The sequence below is a fragment of the Onychostruthus taczanowskii genome, unplaced genomic scaffold (genome assembly GCF_017590055.1).
Source record: "Onychostruthus taczanowskii isolate IOZ18803 unplaced genomic scaffold, ASM1759005v1 scaffold7, whole genome shotgun sequence".
Taxonomy (NCBI): domain Eukaryota; kingdom Metazoa; phylum Chordata; class Aves; order Passeriformes; family Passeridae; genus Onychostruthus; species Onychostruthus taczanowskii.
Genome location: NW_024504786.1, coordinates 10,579,482 through 10,602,896, shown reverse-complemented (window position 1 = coordinate 10,602,896; position 23,415 = coordinate 10,579,482). Strand labels below are relative to the sequence as shown.

Genomic DNA, 23,415 nt, shown 5'->3' with positions numbered 1-23,415 from the left:
ATCTTTGTGCGGGGCGCGTCCCGCGGCGGCGTCGCGGCAGCCGCGCCCGCCCGGCCGCGCGTGTGCGGGGCGGCACCGGCGGAGCTGCGGCCCGGGCGCGCCCAGCTCCGCCACGGCAGCCCCACTGTCCCCGCAGGCAAGGGCGAGACGCGGGGCTGGTCGCGGCCCGGCTGAGCTCCGGGGTCCGTGCGCGGCGCATCCTCCCGGCCGCTCCGGTAAGAGAGGAAGGGCCCGTTTGGGCAGCGGCGGAGGGTTCGGTCTGGCGGGGGCTGGGAGCGCGGCGGGCCGTGCGTCTGGCTGGTTCCACAGCCCAAGGCGTGTTGGTGCGGCGGTGGCGGCCGCCCCGGGAGCCGTCCCGGCGGCCGGAGCGCCGCGGTCCCGCAGGGCTGGGCGGGGGCCGGAGGTCGGCGGTGCCCGGTGCGGGGCAGCGGGGCCGTGTGGGGCGGGACCGCCCTCCCGCCCGCTGGAAGCGGCCTCGGAGCTCCGCAGGTCCCTGCTGAAGCTGCAGCTGTGCGGCAGCGGTACCGCGGGTACCGCGCGGTCCTGAACCCAGTAATTTACCGATAAATGGCCCTGTCCGCTCCCCGAGTTACCCATGCGGATGGATCATCGGGTGTGAGGGGTGGAACAGCCTGCGGGAAAAGTCCGGGGTATCACCTAGTGGAAAATCACTGTAGGCTTCTCCTGCGCTTAGGCAAAGCCCGGGTTAGGAAAATCCTCTTAGAAATATAGAGGTTAGCTAATGGGTTTCATGGTTAGGATGTAGCGTGGTGGAAGAAAGAAACGAAAGAGTAGCCTGTGTGCTCTGAAAGCCAGTATGAAATGAAAACTGGAAGAGGGTATATCCTTGTAAGAGGATATACCTTAACTCCAGAATATTTTTAAGTGTCTTTTCTCTGTTGGAACAGTACTTAGGGACGGAAAAAGAACTTAATGGAAATGACTTACCAATTTTTGTCTTGCTTGAGTGGGTAGCTCTTGGTGCCGGAGGAGAAAGACCAGGTACCTTTGACCTGGTTACTGAGCACACTTTTGTCATTTAGTGGGAAAATACCAGGTTTTATGGTAAATAGATATAAATTAAGTTCTCTACCAGAGCTGGGATTGGTGGTGTTTTTTTCAAGAAGTGGGATGCACTTGTTTATTGTTGATAGATTAGAAAAAGATAAAAATACAGAGGGATGTGAGATAAAATTCAATTTAATTTATTGATTAACGGAATATAAAAGAACCTAGGTCAAGAAATAGGAAAGATGAACCTTAATTTGACACACTAAAAAGACTAATTTTAAGTTTGGTAAAAATATCATTCATGTACAAAAGTAATTGAAGGAATTTCTGTAAAATTTCATTAAAACAACACAGATTTTTAGAAAAGTGATTAAAATATGTAACTTAACAATTTGTCTATGCATAAGGCTTCAGTGGGCTTTTGTAGCTTTGAGTGAATGCTGGTGGGTTTTTTTCTGAAGAATATTAATATGGTAGGTAATTACTGAACTTCCAGACCTCCTTACTATTCTAAGTAATTAAGTGTTCAGGTACAAAGTTGCACCCTGTGTCACTCTTGCTTTGTTGCTATAAAATATAAAAAAATGTTAAATGAAATTGTTCCAGTGCATCACTGGTAAAATAACTGTGAGTGCACCGAAGAAGCCTGAGCTTACAGATTACTGGTTTGAGATGCTGTTATTCAGAGCTGTACTGACAAAATAATAAAAGCCTGTAATGAAGACACAATTGCTGCTTCATGTAATTGATGTCTTCAGAATAATCCTTTTATTCTTAAAATCTTCCATCAGCATTCCCTTACTGAACTCTGTAAAATGATCTGTTAAAACAGCTCCATATTTAGAATATCAGTGGAATACATAAAACATACAATTGTTTTTTTCAGCATCTGTTGAAGTGCTGTAACTAGGCAGATGAAATCATTAATCCAAAAATTTTTGAAATAATTTAAAGTCTGTTTTGTTTCTTCAGGAAATATTGGGTTCCTTACATGACCCAAAGATAATTTTTGAGATTGTTTGAATTTCGTAGTGTTTGATGGAGTTTTCTGTGGGTCTGACAGGCCTTCCACGGTAGGCACCACACAGGTCTGTGATGCTGTGGAATTCTGTTGAATAATAAGCAGGTTGCTGGTCATGATGCTTTGAATTATGGTCCACATTTCTCTGATGGCTCAATTTTGTTTTTCTTGGGGAATGAAAAGACTAGTCAGGAACACAAAAAACCCTCCAAGATTGGACTTGAAGAGAGTTTTTTCTTTGGATTGTGGGTTTGGGCATGCTCAAAGCAAAATTCTGTTGATGAAGTCCTACTTTGGAGCATTAATTACTTCACTTCATGGGGTGGGGTAATATGAAGCATTGAGATAGGTGTACTGAGACATCTGAGAGAAAGCAATGGAGAGAGCTGGCAATAGACTGGGAGAGAAATTCCCTCCCAGATCTGTGGGAAGCATTTGATGAAAACCTTATTGCATGAGTGTGATCACGAGCAGTTGGTGTGGAAACAGGCTGAGAGAGCTGAGCTGTTCAGCCAGGAGAAGAGAGGGACATCTTACACAAGAGACTTGGAGCAGGACTTTTCACAAGGACCTGTAGTGATAGGACAAGGAGAATGGCTTTGAACTCAGAGGGCAGGTTTAGGTTAGGTATTAGGAAGAAATTCTTTACTGTGAGGGTGGTGAGGCACTGGAACAGGTTGTTCAGACAAATTGTGGATGCCCCATCCTGGAAGTGTCTGAGGCCAGCCTGGATGGGGCCCTGGGCAACCTGATCTCGTGAGTGGCATCCCTGCCCATGGTAGGGGGTTTGGAACCAGATGATCTCTAAGATTTCTTCCAACCCAAACCATTCTCTGATTGTGTGATCTCACTGGGATCATGAAATGGAGATATGCTCCAGCTTCAGAACGGGAGTATAACATGGAATGTAAGAGAAGCTACAAATCCTGTTGGATTATTTTGAGTTTTTTTTCAAATACTGAAAATGGAGAAAAACAATTTTTGGATGATGCCAACGCAATGCAGAAGCTGGTGTAAAAGCAGATGTGAGAATGAGCTGCAGGGGAAGAAATGCAATCTCTTCAGATAGAGTAGGAAGTGGTGAAATGGAGGAAGGTCACTGAGCAAGGGAGGGGCTACCCTGGGCTGGCTAGGACTTAGAGAGGTGAAGGATGAGTCATGGTTTTGAATTAATTTTACAGTTTTAGACTTTAACATAAAATTCTACGAAATGTGTTTCTGCAGCTATGTATATTAAAATACCAAGGTTATGGCAGTAGAGTGAGTTATCACAGTGCTGCAAGATGGAAGGAGCTGTGTAAAAAAAATTGTTAACGAAAGGTGGAAGAAAGGCCACTCAGCTTTGTTCATCTAATGACATGTGAAGAATTTGTAACATGAGCTACACTTCCACAAGAGATGCTCTCCATATGGACAGGAATAGGGACGGCATCCACAGGGACGTGAGTTTGAACAGCTTTGGCCTCTCTGATGATTGTTACAAAAAGAGAGATGCAGATTGCACCAAGAAACAGAAACTAGCATGAGCAGAACTCCTGAGTTTGGGTTTGTTCAGGACTGCAGGTTTGGATTTGTGGAGTTTTGTGTATGAAAAGTTAAATACAAATTGAATACAAATCTGGCAGCATGAGGTGAAGTCTCCATTCATTGCTTGTATTACTTGTAATAATGCATTCAGAAAGCTTCTGCCATAAAAAAACTAAGCCTGAAGCTTTACTAATCCATTATATCAGTCTTTTTAAAGCATTTCTATTAAATCATCTCACTGGATTTAATGTGCTCAGGGCTTTATTTGAAACTCACTTGTCCTTTTTAAATGTTTTAACAGAACTTGTAAACTGTGGAAGACGTAACATGCATTCATGTTGCAATTTCTGTTCTGGAAGGGAACCTTACAGTTTAAAGAGGAATTGCTAATATGATCGAAGTTGAGGAGGTTTGGCTTGAAAAACTGTTGCCTTATTTGAAGTGTCTTTCAGTAACAGTGCATATAGATTATAGTCAGTTAGTGAACTGAGAAAGTACTTCTCCAGCTGGAGCTTATGTTTTAGAATAATGTATTTTAACTGTCATGCCACTGGTCCTGAAAGAGAATTCATATCTCATCTAGAAAAAAAAATCCTAAATGATTAATTTACTGCAGTATTTTCAGTCTTGTGAGATAAGTTCTGAAATACCTTATTGAACAACTGTTAACATGATGTTAAAGACTGAAACATATATTCATACTTATGAGTCTATATATAATAATTATATTATTATATATAAGTAATTGTTTATATATTAAAATGTATTTAAGTGTATATGCACGTATATACATATCTGCATGTATTAGGACATGAAGTATCTATTATTCCATAACAAATAATGTGTAATTCTTCAATAATATTACTTCTGTAACAATGTTTATAGCAATAAAACAGAGTATTTATACACATACACACATGTATCGAAAAATGATCAAAGGGAGCTGAAATGGCTCTTGATTCAAAGGGATCTTATTGCAAGGCAGCAGAAGGAAAAAGTAAGTCAGACATAATAAGCTGAAAGTTTACCCGGGAATGTTCTGAGATGCCCATTAGGCAAGGTTTGTTTTCCCCCACTCTTTGTCAAAGCTGTAGCGTGCTTAGTATTGAAATGAGTCCTTTAAGTGGAAGGAGCAAACCTAAAGCTGCCAAAGCACACAGGCAAAGTGGAAAGAGGTGTTGATAACAGTGCCAAAGGCTGCAAACAAATCAAGGAGGGTACATCACTGAGTTGAAGTTTATTTGCAAGTCTTGATAAAGGAGCACTATATTGGACAGATATTGGACAGAATAATTGAGCAGAACAAGTTAATTTTTTTGGCCTTTAGAGAGATTAAGTCATCAATCGTAATTGTTTAAGTGACAAAACTGAAACAAAGTTATTGGATAGTCCCTGTCTGAATGAGTCAGTTGGAGTATTTATATAAAAAGAACATTACAGAGTTGTTATTTTTATTTTCCTTCTGTTGCTTTCTATGCAACTATTGAAATAATAATGACAAAGTGATTGTATGTAGCATTCTTTATTTCTGATAAGTTTCTATGTCTATGCCAGAGACCTTAGAAGGGCAAAGAGAACAAGATGAAAGTGTTGCTGAGTGTTTAGGGCTATGTGTGAGTCACGAGTTTCAGTCTACTTTGATATATAATATGTCTGAATCTAGAATGCAACTTTGTAAATAAATAAAACCAAGATAAAGTTTCTCTGTCATGTGGTAAACGAGTCTTGTGTTCCTGCAGTTTAGCCTTCACTCAGCAGTGAAGATCCTTTTCCAGAACATACAGGCAAAGCCACTGTCAGTTCTATGTTGGCTTGAAAACTAATGTTTGTATCATTTGGGTGCCATGGCAGAGTCCAGAAAGTTAAAGAAATAACCCAAATCACCCCTGCTCCATTCAGCATTCTTTTAGTTTATGACTTAGAAGTCATCGGATTTCATTTTAAAAGTCAGCAATAGTTTTGGGCTAGTGGAGTCTCTTTATAAAGTTCTTTATACTAACTTAGTCGAAAGAGGGACATTGTTTTAAAAGTTATGTATGTGTTGGATATTAGATATCTAGTATTGCTGTCTATTCTAAGGAATTGGGTTTTACTCATTCTTACTTCCGTTGACAGGTAATTCCCTGGTGTTGAAAATTGCAGCTACATCATCTCAGAAAATACAGCTTCAGTGATGTCGTCACCCAGCAGCAATTGCCCACACCTGGAATCAGTTGGTGAGATAACAAAGGAGGAACTGATACAGAAATCTCATGTGAGTTGTAGCAATTCACTTTCTTCCTATCACTGTTAACTGGTCAGGTTTTTTAGGTCCACATTTTAGGGTATTATTAGTTATAAGGTGCATTTAAGTGTCAAGCATGGGTAAAAGCTCCTCTGCTGGAATAGTAGGGTTTAAATAAATTATGAGAAGAATTGTGGGCTTGATGAAGCTGAAAATCTATTTTTCAGCACTTAAAGAGCACCTTTGCCACAAGTGATGTTTTATTGGAATCATTAGTTAGAAGAGTTAGTAGAGCACCAAGCTGAATTTCATTTTCATTGCACCAAGCAGCATTTAGTTACTTGGACTGTCAATGTAGTATAGCACTACTGACTTCAAGTAGAAATTGTAACAAAGAAATTTATGCTTGAGTTTACTTGGGTAACAGTTCTATTTTTGATGGAGAAGCCACAGTTTGAGAAGCCTCCTGTCCCTGAACTCTTGGTTTCAAACTAGTATTAATAAATGGAACAAGGAACATCTTGTAGCTCATTTAAGTAGTTGGGAGGTGATGAAAAGTGAAAACTTTTCTGTCCATGGTGCTTAATTTCTAGAACAGTTAATTTGCTGCTGAGGAGTACAGCATTTTCCTCCTATTGCATCTTGTTTCTATGAAGCTGTGCAGGTGGTGTCTGCAAGAAGCAATGTAAATTTATTAAAAGTTCTATCACTATAATTTCTTTTTATGTTAAATTTATAGGAAAGACCAATTATGAGGATTATTATAATTATGTGGCAGAGTGATATTTATGCCTTACTTAGAAAAGCAATTTTTGGTTTAAAATTAAAACTCAAAGATAAATCTGACATTTTAGCTGAAAAATATGCTGATCTTGAGATTATGGGAAGCAAAAACTAGGTTGTTATCACCATATCCCTTTTTAAAAGTTAACTTTAAAGTCTTAAAGGTATTAATCTGGTACTAAGCTTTACAGTATTTTTTCTCATTTTGTCTTGAAGTTGTGGTTTACTGGTGAAAGTAAGTGAAATGAAACTTGCTTTTGTGTTGAACTTTAATAGGGCACTTGCCAGGACTGTAAAGTCAGAGGACCAAACCTTTGGGCATGCTTAGAGGTAAGTGGTTCTGTTGTTCTGCAGTAGAGTCATTTTCTAGTAAAGATAAAGTTGGTAGTACTTTTTTTAGGAAACATCTGTAATGAAGTTCTTGAAGTTAGTTAACTTATCATTTAAAAGCAAAATTTCTTCTACAGTTCTTTATTTTTTAAATTATTTACCTTCTATTGGGTACATACTTCCTAATTTAATAATAACATGCTTAAAATGATCTTTTTTTATAAGTAGGAAGGTAGCATATTAGTGTTTTTACTTGAGTTATGGTACTTTTTAGCTCTTAAATTTTGAAGGTTTTTTTAATCTTTTCCTTGGGTTGATAGATCTAAAAAATAATATATTATTCCTCAGTTAATTAAATTACTTTTTGTAAGCCTTTCTTAGCATTTGTAGTCATAACATCTAGTAGTGAATGCAGATATTTTACAGAATAATGCATACTCGGACTTTTGTTCCTAAGCAAAACAGAAAAAACTCCTTGTTTTGAAACTTGCAGAAGCTTGTGTGAACATTCTCCTTACTTTGTACATATTTCATACAGTCTTTACCCTGGGTATAGCTCTGTCAGAAATCAGCTTTTGCCTGACTCTCCTTGCTGTCTACAAAAAACTGTAATTTTCACTGTATTTAAAGAAAATACAAACACGTTGCTGACCAATCTATGATCCCAACTGAAAAGCATGTAGTTAACTTAGTTTCTAAAATGTCTTGTCAGTTCTTTGGACTTTTTGTAGCTGTTTACAGAGATTGAAATTTTGCCCTGTAGGCTTGACTTCATTTAATGGCAATTTTTCTTTAAGTACTGTCAGAAGGATCTCTAGGCTAATGCCCCTCTCTAAGTGTATGTATGAGCATTTTAAAAATCCCCTTCATTTGTGTCCTTTCAAGTGGACGGTGGTAACAATTAAGAGATCAGATTATTTTGCTCCTTCTACCAATAACAGAGATGAAGGGGGAGAGAAACAATGTTTAATGTCTTTTGTTAGCTCACCTGAAATTTTAATTATGTGTAAACCTCTTGGGAGTGGGGAAGAGGTGTTCAGGGATGCATCTACCTGGCAGGTGGGAAAATGCTATGAAGCTTAAAACAGGGTTTTTATTTTTCACATAGAGCTCTTAGACTATTACTGAAAAACTAAATTTTATACTAACATTTCCATAGGAGAGTCTTGTAGTTGAAGTAGGACACTTAATGTCATGCTGTGATGTTTCTCCTGTTGGATGAATTGGCATCTTGTCTTCACCTTTTTCAGTAGAAAAACCTGGTGAGATCCCAGCATGTAAACAATCTGTAACTTATCAAATATCTGTGATTATTTAATATAGAAAATTGGCCATGTTCAGCTGCTATTTGGTTGTATAAATAACATGCTTATAGTTACACAGATAACCTGCTGTACCCTCCTGTGTGATTGGCCTGACTGATGCAAATGAAGAATTAGCAAAAATTGCTTGAAGATCAGCAGCTGCAAGATTCCACACTCGACTCAGCCAAATATATTTTGCAATGAACATGATTAAAATTGGCAATTATTTTGCATGTTATAACTAGAAGATGGCAAGTTCTTGGCCACATAGTGCTGCAAACTTATGTAAAGGTGAAGAGGCTGATTAGTTGTGGAGTAATGCTCTGATGAGTAGGCACTGCAGATAGGGGCATGCAGGGATTTTTGTATGAACATGTCTGAGCCTGTTGCCATTCAGTATTTCACCACTCAGACACTGGATTAACTTTGTATTTTCTGTAACAATCTTGACCAAATAAAGAATTGTAAAAATACATGTTGTCAGTAATATGAATAAATATATAGATATTGCCATAAAATTCTATTCTACATTGCCCATCAGTGTGAGAAGTTGAGTTAAATCTTGCAGCATTCTTTTCTGTTTTAGGTGATATTTATTCCATTGTTTACTGTGCATGTCTCTTGGTTTGTGTAGGACTCAAGTCCTACAAGTTTGAAATTTGAGTGGATTTTGAAGGGACTGGCAGTACGTTCCTATTCTGTAAACCTGTTTGAGACCACTTTTTAATTCTGTGTATCTTGCCCAACAGAACAGGTGTACATATGTTGGCTGTGGTGAATCCCATGTTGATCACAGTACCACCCATTCCCAGGTATGTGTATTTGCTGGTAACACAGTTCCTTAAAGCAATGGAGCTAAAGAACTTTTATTTCAGTGAAGTCAATACCCTGTGTTAGCTGATGGTCTGGAGGTTTGATTAGCTGTGATTGTTTTTCATGTTACAGAAGCAGATCTTGCTAATTTAGGAGTATGTGAGTTTACATGTTTTGTGCAGCTGCATAATTATGCAATTCTTCTAAAGAAGATGGTGCAAATGAAAAAAAGGACAATTAATACTGATGATTTTCAGGATGCTCAGATGAAAGACTTATTGAGTACCTCAGCTTATGTGTAGTACTTCACTACTTCAGTCTAAATTTCTGGGACAGTGACTGCCTGACGGGTAGGAGGAGGAAAACCTTTACAATAGACTCAGAACTGAGGTGTTTCTAGAGTACTTGGGGACCAGATGGTCCCTGAATTTCTTGCCTACAATTTTATACCTCTTGGCTTCTTACAGTAGTTTATTCCTGCTTTGTATGCTGCCTGAGCAATGCTATGTACTTGCCAGGTAGGAGAAAGCAGGCAAGCTATTCATTCTCTGTCAGTGACATCCTTGTCTTGATTTTTGTATTGCTTAATTTTAATTTGAGGATAGGAAGCACTTTTCTGGCTTCTTCTTTAATAAATATCTCAAAGAACTTGTTAAAATGACAGAAGTGAGGTTGGCATGAATCAACTTCTGCTTACTCCAGTTTACACCAGCAAGGCTCCCTGTGCTGCAAATAGTTATGTTCATTGTGTCCACTCCAAGGAAATCATTAGGCCATTGCTCTGAAGTCTTTAATTATGTATGGATCTGAAGCTGCAGAATTAAGCATATTCTTGTGTTTAAAATTGTTTGACTTATTTATGTAAATCTGATGTTTTTAGTAGAGGGAGTGCTATCTAAGGAGATTTTAGCCTACTTTATATTAAAAATATTGTTCTTGTACAGGATTTTGCTAAATGAAGGGAGGAGGAAATTGGGCATCCTGCAGCAGTAGTGGTATTTTCCTAATTTCTAGCAAATCCCTTGTTGTTTATAAACTGGGCTGATACTGACATGTAAGGAAGAAACACAGGAAGAATTGGTGAAAATATTTGGAGGAAGATAGCAATTGTGTGCCAAATCTTACATTAAGGATGTTAAAAAATATTAAGATTTTAACAAGAAAAATGTTCTTCATCTGTCAAGTTTATATTGCTTCAGAGAGTGAAGCTGTCAACAAAGTAACTATTTGAGTCTAGAATTTTTGCTTTAATATGAGGATCTGTTACTGTGACTGAACTAAAAGTTTTATCTTAGTCTTCAGATTGTTGCAAATAGCCTGAATTTCTTGCAGCAAACCCGTAGAAATAAACATCGTAGAGGAGGTAGCTCCCATTGTGGCCAGTTACAGATATTCCTTGAAAACTGGTTCATTGTGAATTGTAGCACTTCTAACAAGAATAAGAAGGCTTTCTTCTTATTTTTTTAATTAAGAGTGGCATGTCAGATATGACAGTGTCTTAGATTCTGATTGCATCTTATTGCTAGTTTGAGTGATCTGTACTAAAAATAAATGTTTGTGCTGGAATTTAGCAACCAAATTGCTCTTTTTTAGTATTCTAACACACATACTTGTTTCATTTATGAAAAACCTAGAATTTTAATATATCTATTCTAGATTGCATGTAGCAGTATTTAGATATTCCCAGTTTCTGAATCCCAGTTGTGTTTTTTGTTCTGTTTTAGGAGACAAAGCACTGTTTAACTGTCAACCTTACTACTCTCCGTGTTTGGTGTTATGCCTGTAGTAAGGAAGTATTCCTGGACAGAAAATTAGGATCTCATTCTCCACTACCAAGCACAAGATTGTCTCACCAAGCACAAGAAAACAGTGTGCAGGTATTTTTTAACCCAATGGAACAAAGGCAGCTGTAGCTTTGCAATAAACATTGTGTTTTCTATTAAATGAGAGACTGACTTTTCCTCCATTATTGTAGCTGAACTTTCTATTAATGCCTCTCTTTTTTTATAAAACTTTTTTGGCTTTACTGGCATCACTAGTGTTCACTCTGATCTTTTTTTCTTAGATAAGTGTTGTCTTGGAAAAAGTTACACTGCAATTTCTGAAGTACAATTGTTTGGAATAATGCTTGTAGCTGAAAAAAGAAGTGTTATTTCTTTATTGCATGTGTAATGCAGTTACATAAACATGACAGGTAACTAGGTTAAAAGTCACAAATAGAAGTATAGTATTTCTAAATGTGTTCTGCTTGAGACATCGAGCAATAGAAGATTTGTTCTTGCACAGTTTGAACAAAAAGATGGGCAGTTTTTCAGTCTGTATAATAAAGAAATATATTTACTTCAAAGTTTAGTATTTAATGTGAATGTAATCTGATAATTTTCTCATAAACTGCCAGCAGCTCAATTGGAATATCACAATTGGAATTTAAAAAATTCTGTCATCTAAAAGTTTTTGCCACTTGATATAAAGCCGAGTTCAGACTTCTGAATTTCTGTTCTATTGTATTTAACCTTCTTTAGTCTTCCAAGGAAGCAGGTATGATATGCAGAAAAATCAGTGGAACTTACAACATCTGTGAAGCATCTTGTTTAGGGTTTTTATTTATGTGCTCACAAAAAGAGCCTTTTATTCAATAAATGACTGCCTGTCTAGTAGTTTGTTTCTCTATTTGTACATTTTTCTTTCAAGAGTTTAATTTGTCTTCAATAACTGTAGTGAGCCATCTGGTGGCACATCAAAAACACCTACACTAGCTTGGGTGATAACTCCTGCCTTTGCTCTTCCATGCTGGCTGCTTTGTTATCCAGGGGGAAGAAATGCCATCCCTGGCTTTGTTTTGGTTCTTCAGCTGTTGTTATAAAAATCATGCAGCAATCCGAGAACAAAAACATGGTGGGGTTCTTAGTAAACTTTCTCAGGGTACCTGTGAAATCCTGGTGTTCTCACTTCCTGTGCAATGAGATTTTAAAATTTATTCACATAATTTTCCAGTTCTAGATTTGTTGGTAAAATTACACATAGGCTTAATTAAGTAGAAAAGTGATGAATTAAAGTAAATATTCTTTTCCTCCTTTTAAGGATTTTAAAATACCCAGTAATCCCACACTGAAGATTCCATTAGCAGCTGTATTTGATGACTTAGATATAGAAGTGGAAGAAGATGAATTGAAGACCAGAGGTAATAAAAGCAAAACCCTGTGCATTATTTTTCTACTCCAACTCAGGTGTTTATTTTTAGTTTTGCCTTTCTTGCAGCAATCTTTCTTACCTTCAGAGCAGAGGCTGTTGCCTGAGTTTAGCTATTGCCAAAGCATGTTGGAGTAATGTTCAGTACAGTTAGTATTGTAGCCACTCTGGTTCAAGTAGGCTTTTTAAAAATCTGCTCTACTGGTTTTGCCTGTCCTGAAAGATTCCTGATTTAAATACTTTCCTGCATTTTGAATAATACTTTTATGAGCCTGTAGTATCCTAGTGTAGTGTTTTGGTTATTTGTTTTCTCCTTGACATTTCATGCACTGCCAAACTTTCTCGTATCAGAGATTACCCCACCCTAATACTAAATCTAGTGTAAAGATGAAAATTAGAGTGATGAAATCCTAAACAGTGAAGCTAATCCCAAGCAGTGAAGCTTTAATCTTTCATTTCATAAGAGAACATAATAATTACTATATGTTAAAATCCTCTAATTATTGTTGATCATTCTAAAAACTATGTGTGTTTTCGATGGTAAAGAAAATATTGCTACGTACCATTTTTTCAGAAAAATATGACTAGCAGATTGTTGAGCTGTTATTTTTGAGATACCATTGCATATGTCAAGGCAGTTTGTTTTCCATCAGTGATGAGAAAAAAGTTATTCTAATTTATGCATATGCCAGTTTTGGCTGGGCAAGAGTTAGTTATCTTCAGAGTAGCTGCTCTGGGGCTGTGTTTTTGGATTTGTGCTAACAACAGGTTGATAATGTAGAGATGTTATTGCTTAGCAGGACTTGCACACAGTCAACCTTTTCTGTTTCCCACACCACCCACCAGGTAGTGGGTTGGGGGTGCTCAGGAAGTTGGGAGGGGACACAACTGGGACAGCTGACCCAAGTGATCAGTGGGATAATCCATAACATGTGGCATCGTGGGAGAGGAACAAGGAAGATAGGGACTTTCAGAGTTAGGGTGTTTGTCTTCCCGAGTGACAATTATTCATGATGGAGCCCTGCTTTCCTGGAGGTGACAAAACACCTCCCTGTCTGGGAGAAGTGGTGAATGAATGCCTTGTTTTGCTTTGCGTGTGCAAACAGCTTTTGCTTCACCTTTAAAATTGTCTTTATCTCAACCCATGAGTTTTCTCACTTTTACAATTCCCTGCCCATCCCACCATTAGTGAGTGAGTGAGCAGCTCTGGGGCATTGAGTTGCTGGCTGGAGTTAAACCACAGCAGTGGATCTCATTTCTCCTTCACTCAGCTACTACCAGCTTTCCCTCTCCTAAGTCTGCTGGCATTGGTCAGAAAACCTGCCTTGTCCCTTCTGTTGTCTGGCACAGTCTTACAGGATGTGACACCACCCCACTAATTTGCCATCTGCCCTTAGATCATTACACCATGTGTTCTATTCCTAGTTAGTTTCTCCAACCAATGTGTCTGTTTGTATATTTTTATCTCTTCTTGTATTATTAATATTTTGGAGAATGTAGCTTACCTTGCAATAGTATACAATTAGAATTGCATTAAAGTTCCCAGTAATGATGATATGACTGTTAAGACACTTACTCAAACTGAAGGGAAGAAACTTCTTTAGCTTTGTTTTAACGTTGCTCCTAAAATTTCTTTTGGAATGCTTTTGATAAAGCAAATATTAGAATATATCTTCACAAGAAAAGAAGTCCGTTTGAAAACTTTCCTTGTGATACTACAGGCTGGAAAAATGCACTGAGAGTATCTTCCTGAAGTATGTGCTGCTTCTAAAAAACTGAAATAAAATCAAAATCCTCTAACTGTTCTTGCTTTCCAATTTCAGTAAAAGAATCATTGTTCTCTTTGTAGCAGAATTTGGAATGCATGTTCAGGTACAGGAAGCAGGGTTGTATTTCCATTCAGACAGATAGAAGGACATTGAAAAACTTAATTTTGAAGTCCTGTCTATTAGAAATTGTAACTGAAGTAACACAAGTGGTTTTCAGATGTAGAAAGATTTTATTAGTAACTTTTATTTTTCTGCCATAGACCAAAACCACCAGGAGAGTTCCTATACTTCAAAATTGCACAGTTATCAGTACTGATTGCTGAATATTTGTCAAGATTTTAAAATTTTTGGGTCTTACTGATTCTTAGTTTAGAAATGTTACTGTTCCCTCATACAAAATCAGTTTTATTTTTATATATTACTTCATTGATGTAGTACTTTAGTAGCTATGAATAGCATAATTCATAATTATGGAAAGAATATATGTCAATTGTGACTTTCAGGTGTGTGGAAAAGGTGTATATATATGGCTATCTATAAAGAAAGTAAACTGTGTGAGTTAGAAAATAAACTGTGTAGGAAAGTCTAAATTGAGGAATCTGTTAATAAAAATAAAGGTATATCATTGGAATAGAAAAGGACTAATTGCAGGACTAGCCTGGGATAATGACATGCTGAGTAGGTTTTGAATATTGAGCGTAATCTGATTTAGTGTGAATTTGGGACAGAAGAGTGAAATCTTTGAGAAGCTTTTGGTAATGTGATTAGTTACAAATGCAGCATAGCAACTGTTTAACTGAACAGGTAAGTCATTAAGCTGAAGTAAAACTTTGGTGTTGATAAACATATTTTAAATTAAAGTCTGCAGGTGTCGTAAACCATGAAAAGTTAGTAAGATGAAATATAACCCACTTGTCTGAAGTGTTCTTTAGTCAGTTGAGATCAGAACACTTAATTACAACTTCTAGTTAGATTTGTATTCGTTTAGGAGTCCCATATTTCTTTTAGTTGCAATTCTGCATTATAATTGGCATCCCAAGTGTTCCATGGATATTTTGATTAGTATATATTTTCTAGCAATTATTGGATTAACAGACTTGTATTTATTCTGTTTTCCAGGTCTAACAGGATTAAAAAATATTGGAAACACTTGTTACATGAATGCAGCTTTACAAGCTCTTTCCAACTGGTGAGGAAAATGAGAGTTAATGCAATTTTATATTTGCTTATGCACGCAGATTTTCCAGATGGACTTAGGGGGTTTCATGAGATGCACTACCATGGAGGAGGACATATATTTGTTAAATCTGTGCTGTATACTGCAAACAATTTATTATGATATATGGGCCACTCAGCTTCTTCCCTGTTTCATTCTAATGCCTCCTAAATAAGAATATGTGCAGTTTTAGAGATTAGAAGAAAATCTGGAAAAAGCAAAGGAAATGCATAAGAATAAACTCTTAATTCAAAAGAAAAGAGAGATTAGAATCAGAATTCAGTTGTTAGAAACAATGTATCTGGAGCAGTCTGTGCTAAGTCATGGTAGGAGTGGTGGAGTGCAAAATCCCTTGTCATCCGTGGGTATTCTAGACAGGTTCATGAAGGAGAAATCTACAGCAATGGAAGAGATAGGGACAGCATCCCAGCTGGAAAGCTTCCTGCTGCAGGAGTGGCAGGTCCTGAGCAGGTGTCACACGGGGTCACGGTGAGCCACAGGCCAAGAGTGGGCAGGACTGAGGGCCTCGTTGAGGCTCTTGGATGACAGAGAGGAGAACTGAGGCAGATCTCTCTAGAAGACAAAGTGGAAAAGGCACCACGAAGAAAATATTCTGTTGAGGAATGCCAAATTTTGGAAGTATGTATGCTGGGATGTAATCTTTCTTGGAGAAAAATGAGTCCAACATATATGAGTGTTGTGACTTCATAAAGGAGGTTGAAAGGAGAGCAGAGAGTATGTGAGTTGGCAACACTGCATGAAGTAAACACTGCATGAAATAATCATTTAAGTATGAATTATTTGCCTACACACATCTTGTGACGCTGTTGGATTCTAGAGAAAAGATTTGTTTGGAATGGTGTTTATGGACTAGGCTCATGGTGAGGATTGCTGGAGTGGTACTGTGACAGCTTGTAGAAATTGCCTTGAATTTGAATCCCATTAGACAATTCTGGTGCTTTGAGAAATGTCAGAGCACGTTTGAGGAGCAGCGTGGCTGTACTGCTGAAGTTGTCCTACCAGGAAAAGTTTGGTTGCAGCATTTAAGAACGTAGGAAGTGGAATTGTTCAGTTACAGAATAGCAGAACTCTTTTGATATAATCCTGTTTGAAATGCAGATTTCCTCTTGTATTTTAACAACCTGAAAAAATTACTGTTTTCTTCTTTTTATTTAGCCCACCTTTGACACACTTTTTTCTTGACTGCGGGGGCTTAGCCCGAACAGATAAGAAACCTGCAATTTGTAAAAGTTACCTCAAGCTGATGACAGAACTCTGGCACAAAAGCAGGTATTAAATCATTTTGGTGATGAAACTGTAATAAATAAATTTCAGAGTCACGAGGGATGCATTAATCTGCCCTAGGTTTCTAATTTTTATGTGTTCACAGAATTCCTTTTAAAAAAAATTGGGAAGGAAAGACTGACTTGCAGGGCTTAAGCATTCCTTATAACGTGTTCTTTTTCATACATACCAAAGATAGGACAAGAAATAGGTTAGATTACAAGCATTAAGCTCTTAAAATGCTTATATTAGCCAGAAATACATCTAAAATATTTAGCTACTTTATCCTCTCTGTGTCCTTTGTTCCATATCAGTGTTTTATCAATTTCTCTTTATTTCCTTATATGGAATTTGTGTAATATCTAGCTAAGAAAATACTTCAAAATGTAAATGCAAAGGTGAAGAAACAGTAATTGTGCACAGAGCCAAGAGTATGTCTGATCTGTCATCTGATTGTCTGACAAGAAATGTGCCATAAAAGGCCTGATACAGTCACTGTTTCAGTTGAGTGACAATTTTTTAAAAATCATGTAATTAATAATTCAATGGCAGTATTATATTAAGATTAATATTATTGGTGTTTAGTTGCAGGTAACTCTATGATCCCAGTAAAGATAAAATCCATTTAAATGCTTTCTTTTTCAGTGTTTATATATTCAAAAATTCTTTTTTAGGCCTGGATCTGTTGTTCCTACTGGTTTATTTCAAGGAATTAAAACTGTTAATCCAATGTTTCGAGGCTACTCTCAACAGGTAAAACTTTCTTTTAAATCTGTCTTTCAAATCTGCCTAAGCCCTCTACTTATCTCTTAATTAGAAACCTAATGGTTGAGATACCTTACTTCCTATATTTGTTTAAAGCAAATGCAACATAAACCTTAATTAATATGACTTGAATGTAGATCAGATCATCTGAAATGGAACAATTGGTAGTTAAGTAGTGGTTTATATTTATTTATATCATATTCTCGAAAGGCCTTCAATGTAGAATAACTCCTTTTCTTTCAGGAAAATTCAAGTAGTAACTTCTCCCTTGGCTTGAAGTAATGCTGCTAATGTTTGAGCATTCCCAGAAAACGAGATGTTAAAAAATTTTAAAAAAATATAACAGATTTTTAATATATGTCTATCAGCGATGTTTAAAAAAAAAATGCAGTATACAGTTTCCATTTACTGTCTTGGAAAAAAGCCCACCAGCATTTGTGTGTTATGGAAACCACAGGTTGATAGCTTGATAAATAGGCAGTGATCATTATATAGCAAATATCAGTTCAGTTGCTTCAGTTGCTGCTTCATACAATATCTTGGTGCATTCATGCAGTGTGGAGCACTTCATTAAAAGCTTTAGGACTAGGTGAAAAATATATACCTTGTAATTAGAGAACCTTACTAGTATCTTCTGGGAATCTGCATTTATTAATAGGAATTTTGCTGGTTCCATTATGTTTCATATTTGTGGAGCGAAGGATTAGGACACATATTTTAATGTTCAATTGCTGCTTGTAGCTGTAAAGTCAATGTTTAAATACTAAGCTTAATATTCCATAATCTCATGAATTTCTGAAATGCCACCTAGATTTCTGAAAAAGCAGAAATTCAGCCTTGATAACCAAAAAGAAACTGTATGGAAACTTAATTATTGCAGCTTTGAATGCTGATGAAAACATCTTTTTCCATGCAGAGCAACACTTAATGAGAACCTTTTTCAGTTAGGCCTGCATCATAGTTCAGTTGTATGTTCAGCAGGTTTCATGGCAACAATTAAAACACAGCAGGGCTTTCATAGCCAGCACTCTCCTAGGGCAAGTTGGGCAGCCATGTCCAATCTTCAGGGAGAAAATTACATTGATCAATGAAGAATGTTTATCTCTTAATCGGCGTCTTGATGTTTTTGTTAATTTTGTTTTTTTTGTAAAAGGATTGCCATCAAGTAGGCATACTGGGGTTTTTTATTACCCAAATCCAAAGTCAGTTCTGTAAGTTGCAATTTTTAAGAAAAGAAATGTTTTGTAGTCAGCGGTTGTGAGCTTAATAAGCAATTGCTGTGATAGATGGGAATGTTGAGCAGCAAAAATTACTATTATGAACAACCAGAATGCAAAAAGGAAAACAGAAGAAAATAAAAGCAGTAGTAGTTACCAACAAGAGGCTTTTGTTTTTTCGCATACCTGCTTTATTGGATACTTTCTGTTGCCAAGGACCGGCAGCTGCAGTGATTGATGAAATTTGGTGGCTTTTAGGATGTTTCCAAACACAAATTAGATTTGTAGTATTACAGTTCTTTGTGGGAACTCATTTGGGAAATCTTGTTGAGGATTTAGAAGAACTGTAGTATTGTTGGCAGTGTGATGCATTGGAAAGACAGGCTAAGTAACATCATAGTAATTTCACTTCATACCCGGTGAAAGCAAGGCTCTGGTTGATTTTAATGGAGCATTTTATCTCTAAAATGCTCCACTCTAAGCAGAGCTGGGGTCTGACCACATTACTGGTACTTGTTAGAGTTACGTTTATCATTCCAGTAAGCTATGGCAGCATTTTGCTGATGTTGTTAAAGTAATTTATTTTGGGGATTTGAGTGTTTTGGAGGAAGCTTGTATGAGAAGATTACTTGTGACATGCAAGAAGTGTATGCAGGAAACTTACATGGTCCGGAAATGAAAATGGCTTTGAACATTAGACCTGGGACAAAGGAACTTTCTTTGTTCTTCGTTAACAGCCAGCTTTCATTTTAGTTATCTGTATCTTTTCTGATATGAATATCTTCCAGATAAAATAGAGTAATATGGTAAAACTTGTTTAAAATCCTAGGATGCACAAGAATTTTTGCGTTGTCTAATGGATTTGCTTCATGAGGAACTTAAAGAACCAGTTGTAGAACTGGAAGATGCCCAGCCTATGAGTGTTGAAGAGAGTATGGAAGAAGATAAGAGCCAGTCAGACTTAAGCTTTCAGCCCTGTGAATCCTGTGGTAACTGTGATAAAACAGAAAATGACACAATTTTCAAACCTGTCTTGGAGGATCCTGCAGAAACAACCATGTTAATTCAGGATGATGATAACAATTCAGTCACATCTAAAGACTGGCAGAAAGAAAAAATATCAAGCAACAAACTTAAACGAGCAAATTCTATGGAAGACTTGGAAAAAGACACAAACACTGCTTCAGAGACCACTGAATTTTTAAATAACCAAGGAACTGTCAAAGTACAGATACACAGCAGATTCTCAGGTAATGCGTTGCTAAAATGCAATTGAAATAGTCAAAATCTTAGCCAGAATATCTGTGGGAGTAGAAGTGAGTTGTAGAATATAGTAGAGGTATAGGTCAAATAGGGTAGGTGGTTTTACTTGTAAACCATGTCCCTACGTAGTTAAATTTTTCAGTTTAGGTCTTCTGAATTTGATTTTAATCCCTGGTCAAGCTAACTGTTTCAGTTAACCAGAAGAGTGGGTTTTTTGTTTTGTTCTTAACTTAAAAGGAATTGAAGCGGTGCTACATGCCTAAATGTCCAGTGGCCTGACAGTGTGGTTAAATAAATTACACGGCCACTGTGTCTGTTCATTCTGCAGTAATTTTTTTCACAGAATTTGTGCAACTCTGAATTGCAGAATACATCAATGACGTTCACATGAACGACGTATCTGCAGCCCAAACACCATCCTCAGTTGAAGGGATGAACACGCGCTTATCAAACAGCCCTCCAAAGTCATTCCCATCATGCTCTTCGCTGGCACAAGTCCACAAAAAAGGTAGAAGCTCTTTATTGTCTCCTTCCTGGTACTGAATTACTCTGTATTATAGTTTTTATTGTATTGTATTTCTTTTGTGTAACAATGCAAGGTTGTTCCTAAGGGGGTTTTAGCCCTGTTTCTGGTGGGGAGAAGGGAGTGTTATGTAAGCTGGACATGCAAGATTATTCCCTGTATTTCTATAATCTCCTGATTCTTTTGAAGCATGAATAGTATTTGCCTCTATTTTAGGAAGGCAAAATATTATTTTTAGACAATTTTCTCAATTGCACCAGTTTGGAGAGAAGAGAAAGGTATGAGAAGTTAGTACCCCCAAAGGTAATGCTCTCCAGAGAATAAGTTCATTGGTTCTTCAGCAGAAGTTCATTTAATCACCATTACAGTCAATTAAGGTTTAAGGAGTGATGTGTAATTGTACTGTAGATAAACCTGTAAATGCTGGTTGCTTCGTGGTTGTTAATGCCCCTGCAGTGCTGAGTATTTCTTTCGGCACTGCAGCAGGATGCATTTATGAGCATCTGGAATATTTAGACTTTTACTGCCTTTACGTATATGACAGTGCTGCTTTAGGGCACAAGGAACAATATGTAATTTTATTTTCCCTGATTTGTCTAACAGTAGCTTACTTTAAGCAAAGCTTGTCTTTCAGAGCATGTTTTTAAGGCATTGCACCAAACCCGAACCAAAAGCTAATACAACTTTTAATATTGTGATCCTGCTTCATTCAGTAGCCTGTGCAGAGAAGTCATGAACATTTGTGTTATATTTTTAATGCTTTAGCATTGGTGGTGCATGACAGTGATTTAATAGACTTAAATCATTGACCTCCTTGGTTTGTTTGTTCAGCAGCTTTGATGCTGCATCTGTGCTACTGTCTCCAGTTTTGGCTTCACCATTACAGGAGGGTTTTAGACAACCTGAAGTGAGTCTGTCAGAAGAGATGCTCGGTCACTGGTGCTTGCCCAGGAGAGATTGAGAGACCTGGGTTTTTTTTAATAAGCAGCTGTTAGGCTGGACTCCAGTTGTACCTTTAGTCTGCTTCAATCCTCTGTCATCAGTGTTGTGATATTGTAACCTTGTGATGATGCTCTTCAACCCAGCGTGGTTGAAACTTCCCAAGAAGATCTGATCAAATTAAGTGTCAAATAAAATGTTCCTTTTTATGCCTTGGAGGATTCCTGCCAAGATAAATCCATCATGTAGCAATAGGCTGTAGACTTCAAGACTGGCAGTTTGAGCTTTACTTACAGAGGCAAATGTTTCTGGTGGTTGTCCCCAGTGGCTTGAGGAACACAGATGAATTGCCTGTAATGGCAGTAATGTGATCTTGTAATTCCTAAGAAATAATTAGTAAATAGAAAACAGGGCTTGGCTCATAATTTAGCTCTGAACATGAGACTTCTAATTATATTATACAAAGCTGAAGTATAATCACAATCCACTGTACTTTGCCTTGCTGCAGCATTGTACTTTTGTCATTTTACAGTTTCGACAGTATCGTCACCAAAAAGGAAGAAGCGCAAGAAGTACAGGAGTGTTATCTCTGATATATTTGATGGGACTATAATAAGTTCAGTCCAGTGCTTGACCTGTGATCGGGTAAGAAGATCAAGTTCTGGATTTTAAGATGTTCTTTTCTTACTGCTTTATGAATACTCATTCTCTGGTGACTTTATGTTCTTTTGTGGCAGATTTCCTCAGAAGGTTGGGGTGTTTCACACTTGTTCTCTCAAATTGTAATAGTGGCTACTACCAGCACTTGGTGTTTCGAATAGCTTGTATTCATTGAGCTGAATATTTACTCAGAGCTGAAAAAAAACAATTTTGAGAATTGGTTTTCAGTGAGGATGAAGAAAGAAGCTTGCTCTTCAACTTCATTTATGTCTCATTAGTTCTTAATATTTCTCTGAATATCCTAATGCATACATGCTAACTGTCCTAAGTTCTCAGGTACCTTATGTTTCAAAGAAAAGATAAGACAGTGATCTAATATAGTGCTGTAACTGTCTTATCAGATAGATTGAGACTAACAAAATAAGGTCTTTCAAAAAATCCAAGTAAAGACATAAACTTTTGCAATGATATGAATCATTGTCTGCTTTCTGAAGTTGTCCTCAGGGTAATCTGGTGAACAAGTCCAAAAAACAAAAAAAAAAATTCTAAAATGTGTTTGATGTTTGACTCTGTGACTGTGTCACTAAATGAAGCACAGGAGCAACAAAATGCACAAATGGGTCTCCCTTGCAGTGAGTCCAGTTACATCAGGTCAATATAATGTCAGAGTAAAATACTGTGGAAACAATGGACTGAAGCTTTCTGAAACTATTTTGTGAAACACAGCCAGAGGCAAAAATCATAGTGCTTTGTATGACTGATATGAAGAAAAATAATAATGACCTAAAAAAAAAAAAGTTTCAGCAATAACAATGTGCAAGTTCATTCTAAAATGTTATTTTTTGGTTCCTCTTTTTTAGAAAATTAATTATTGTTAATGTACTTTTTCGTAATTAATTTCCTACCTAGTGGAATTTTCAGTTATGCAGTGCCTTGGTAGTTACTAGTGAACTTTACAGAATTCAGTTTAATTACCATTTCTCTTGAAGCTTAACTCCACTGTGTTTCATTTATTTTCTTCCATAGCTGTCTGTAACCCTGGAGACCTTTCAGGATCTGTCCTTGCCTATTCCAGGTAAGGAAGATCTTGCTAAACTCCATTCTGCAAGTCATCAGACGTCTCTAGTCAAGGCAGGGTCATGTGGAGAAGCATATGCCCCACAGGGATGGATAGCCTTTTTTATGGAATACTTCAAAAGGTAAATAAAATTTACCTTGTTTGATTCAATTATCAATTTTGAAATTCTAGTTTCTGCTCTTCTGGCAGAACATTTGTTGGTTTTCTTTCTTTTCTGTCAATGATGTTTCAGGTTTGTTGTCTCATGTGTTCCTAGCTGGTTTTGGGGTCCAGTTGTAACCTTACAAGATTGTCTTGCTGCCTTTTTCGCCAGAGATGAGCTCAAGGGTAAGAGGTTAATTACCTGAACATGTTTCTTCTGTGGTTTTTTTTCCTCCTGTCACAATGAGATGATTAATATCTTCTTAGTAATGCAGTTAAGCAGAGGCTACCTGTTAAGGTGTAATACAGTCAGTCCTTGTTCATTTGGGATCATTCATTTCAGAAAGGTAAGCTTCTC

At 37.3% G+C, this 23,415-nt stretch overlaps 1 protein-coding gene across 4 annotated transcripts in view; it reads left to right on the top strand.

The window, feature by feature from the left end:
* Position 1: 1 nt before the first annotated feature.
* Positions 2 to 23,415, top strand: part of USP33 (ubiquitin specific peptidase 33) — a 42,136-nt gene continuing 18,722 nt past the window's right edge. The window contains exons 1-14 of one of the 4 annotated variants that reach the window (XM_041421894.1): positions 2 to 215; positions 5,675 to 5,813; positions 6,843 to 6,896; positions 8,950 to 9,012; positions 10,738 to 10,890; positions 12,095 to 12,194; positions 15,091 to 15,160; positions 16,364 to 16,477; positions 17,146 to 17,224; positions 19,283 to 19,703; positions 20,084 to 20,224; positions 21,711 to 21,823; positions 22,865 to 23,037; positions 23,143 to 23,243. In XM_041421894.1, coding sequence (XP_041277828.1) covers positions 5,733 to 5,813; positions 6,843 to 6,896; positions 8,950 to 9,012; positions 10,738 to 10,890; positions 12,095 to 12,194; positions 15,091 to 15,160; positions 16,364 to 16,477; positions 17,146 to 17,224; positions 19,283 to 19,703; positions 20,084 to 20,224; positions 21,711 to 21,823; positions 22,865 to 23,037; positions 23,143 to 23,243 — 1,663 coding nt within the window. In that variant the 5' untranslated portion in view covers positions 2 to 215; positions 5,675 to 5,732. Of the gene's footprint in view, positions 216 to 5,674; positions 5,814 to 6,842; positions 6,897 to 8,949; positions 9,013 to 10,737; positions 10,891 to 12,094; positions 12,195 to 15,090; positions 15,161 to 16,363; positions 16,478 to 17,145; positions 17,225 to 19,282; positions 19,704 to 20,083; positions 20,225 to 21,710; positions 21,824 to 22,864; positions 23,038 to 23,139; positions 23,244 to 23,415 lie in introns of all 4 variants that reach the window. The other 3 variants (XM_041421896.1, XM_041421895.1, XM_041421893.1) reach the window with 3 other exon arrangements.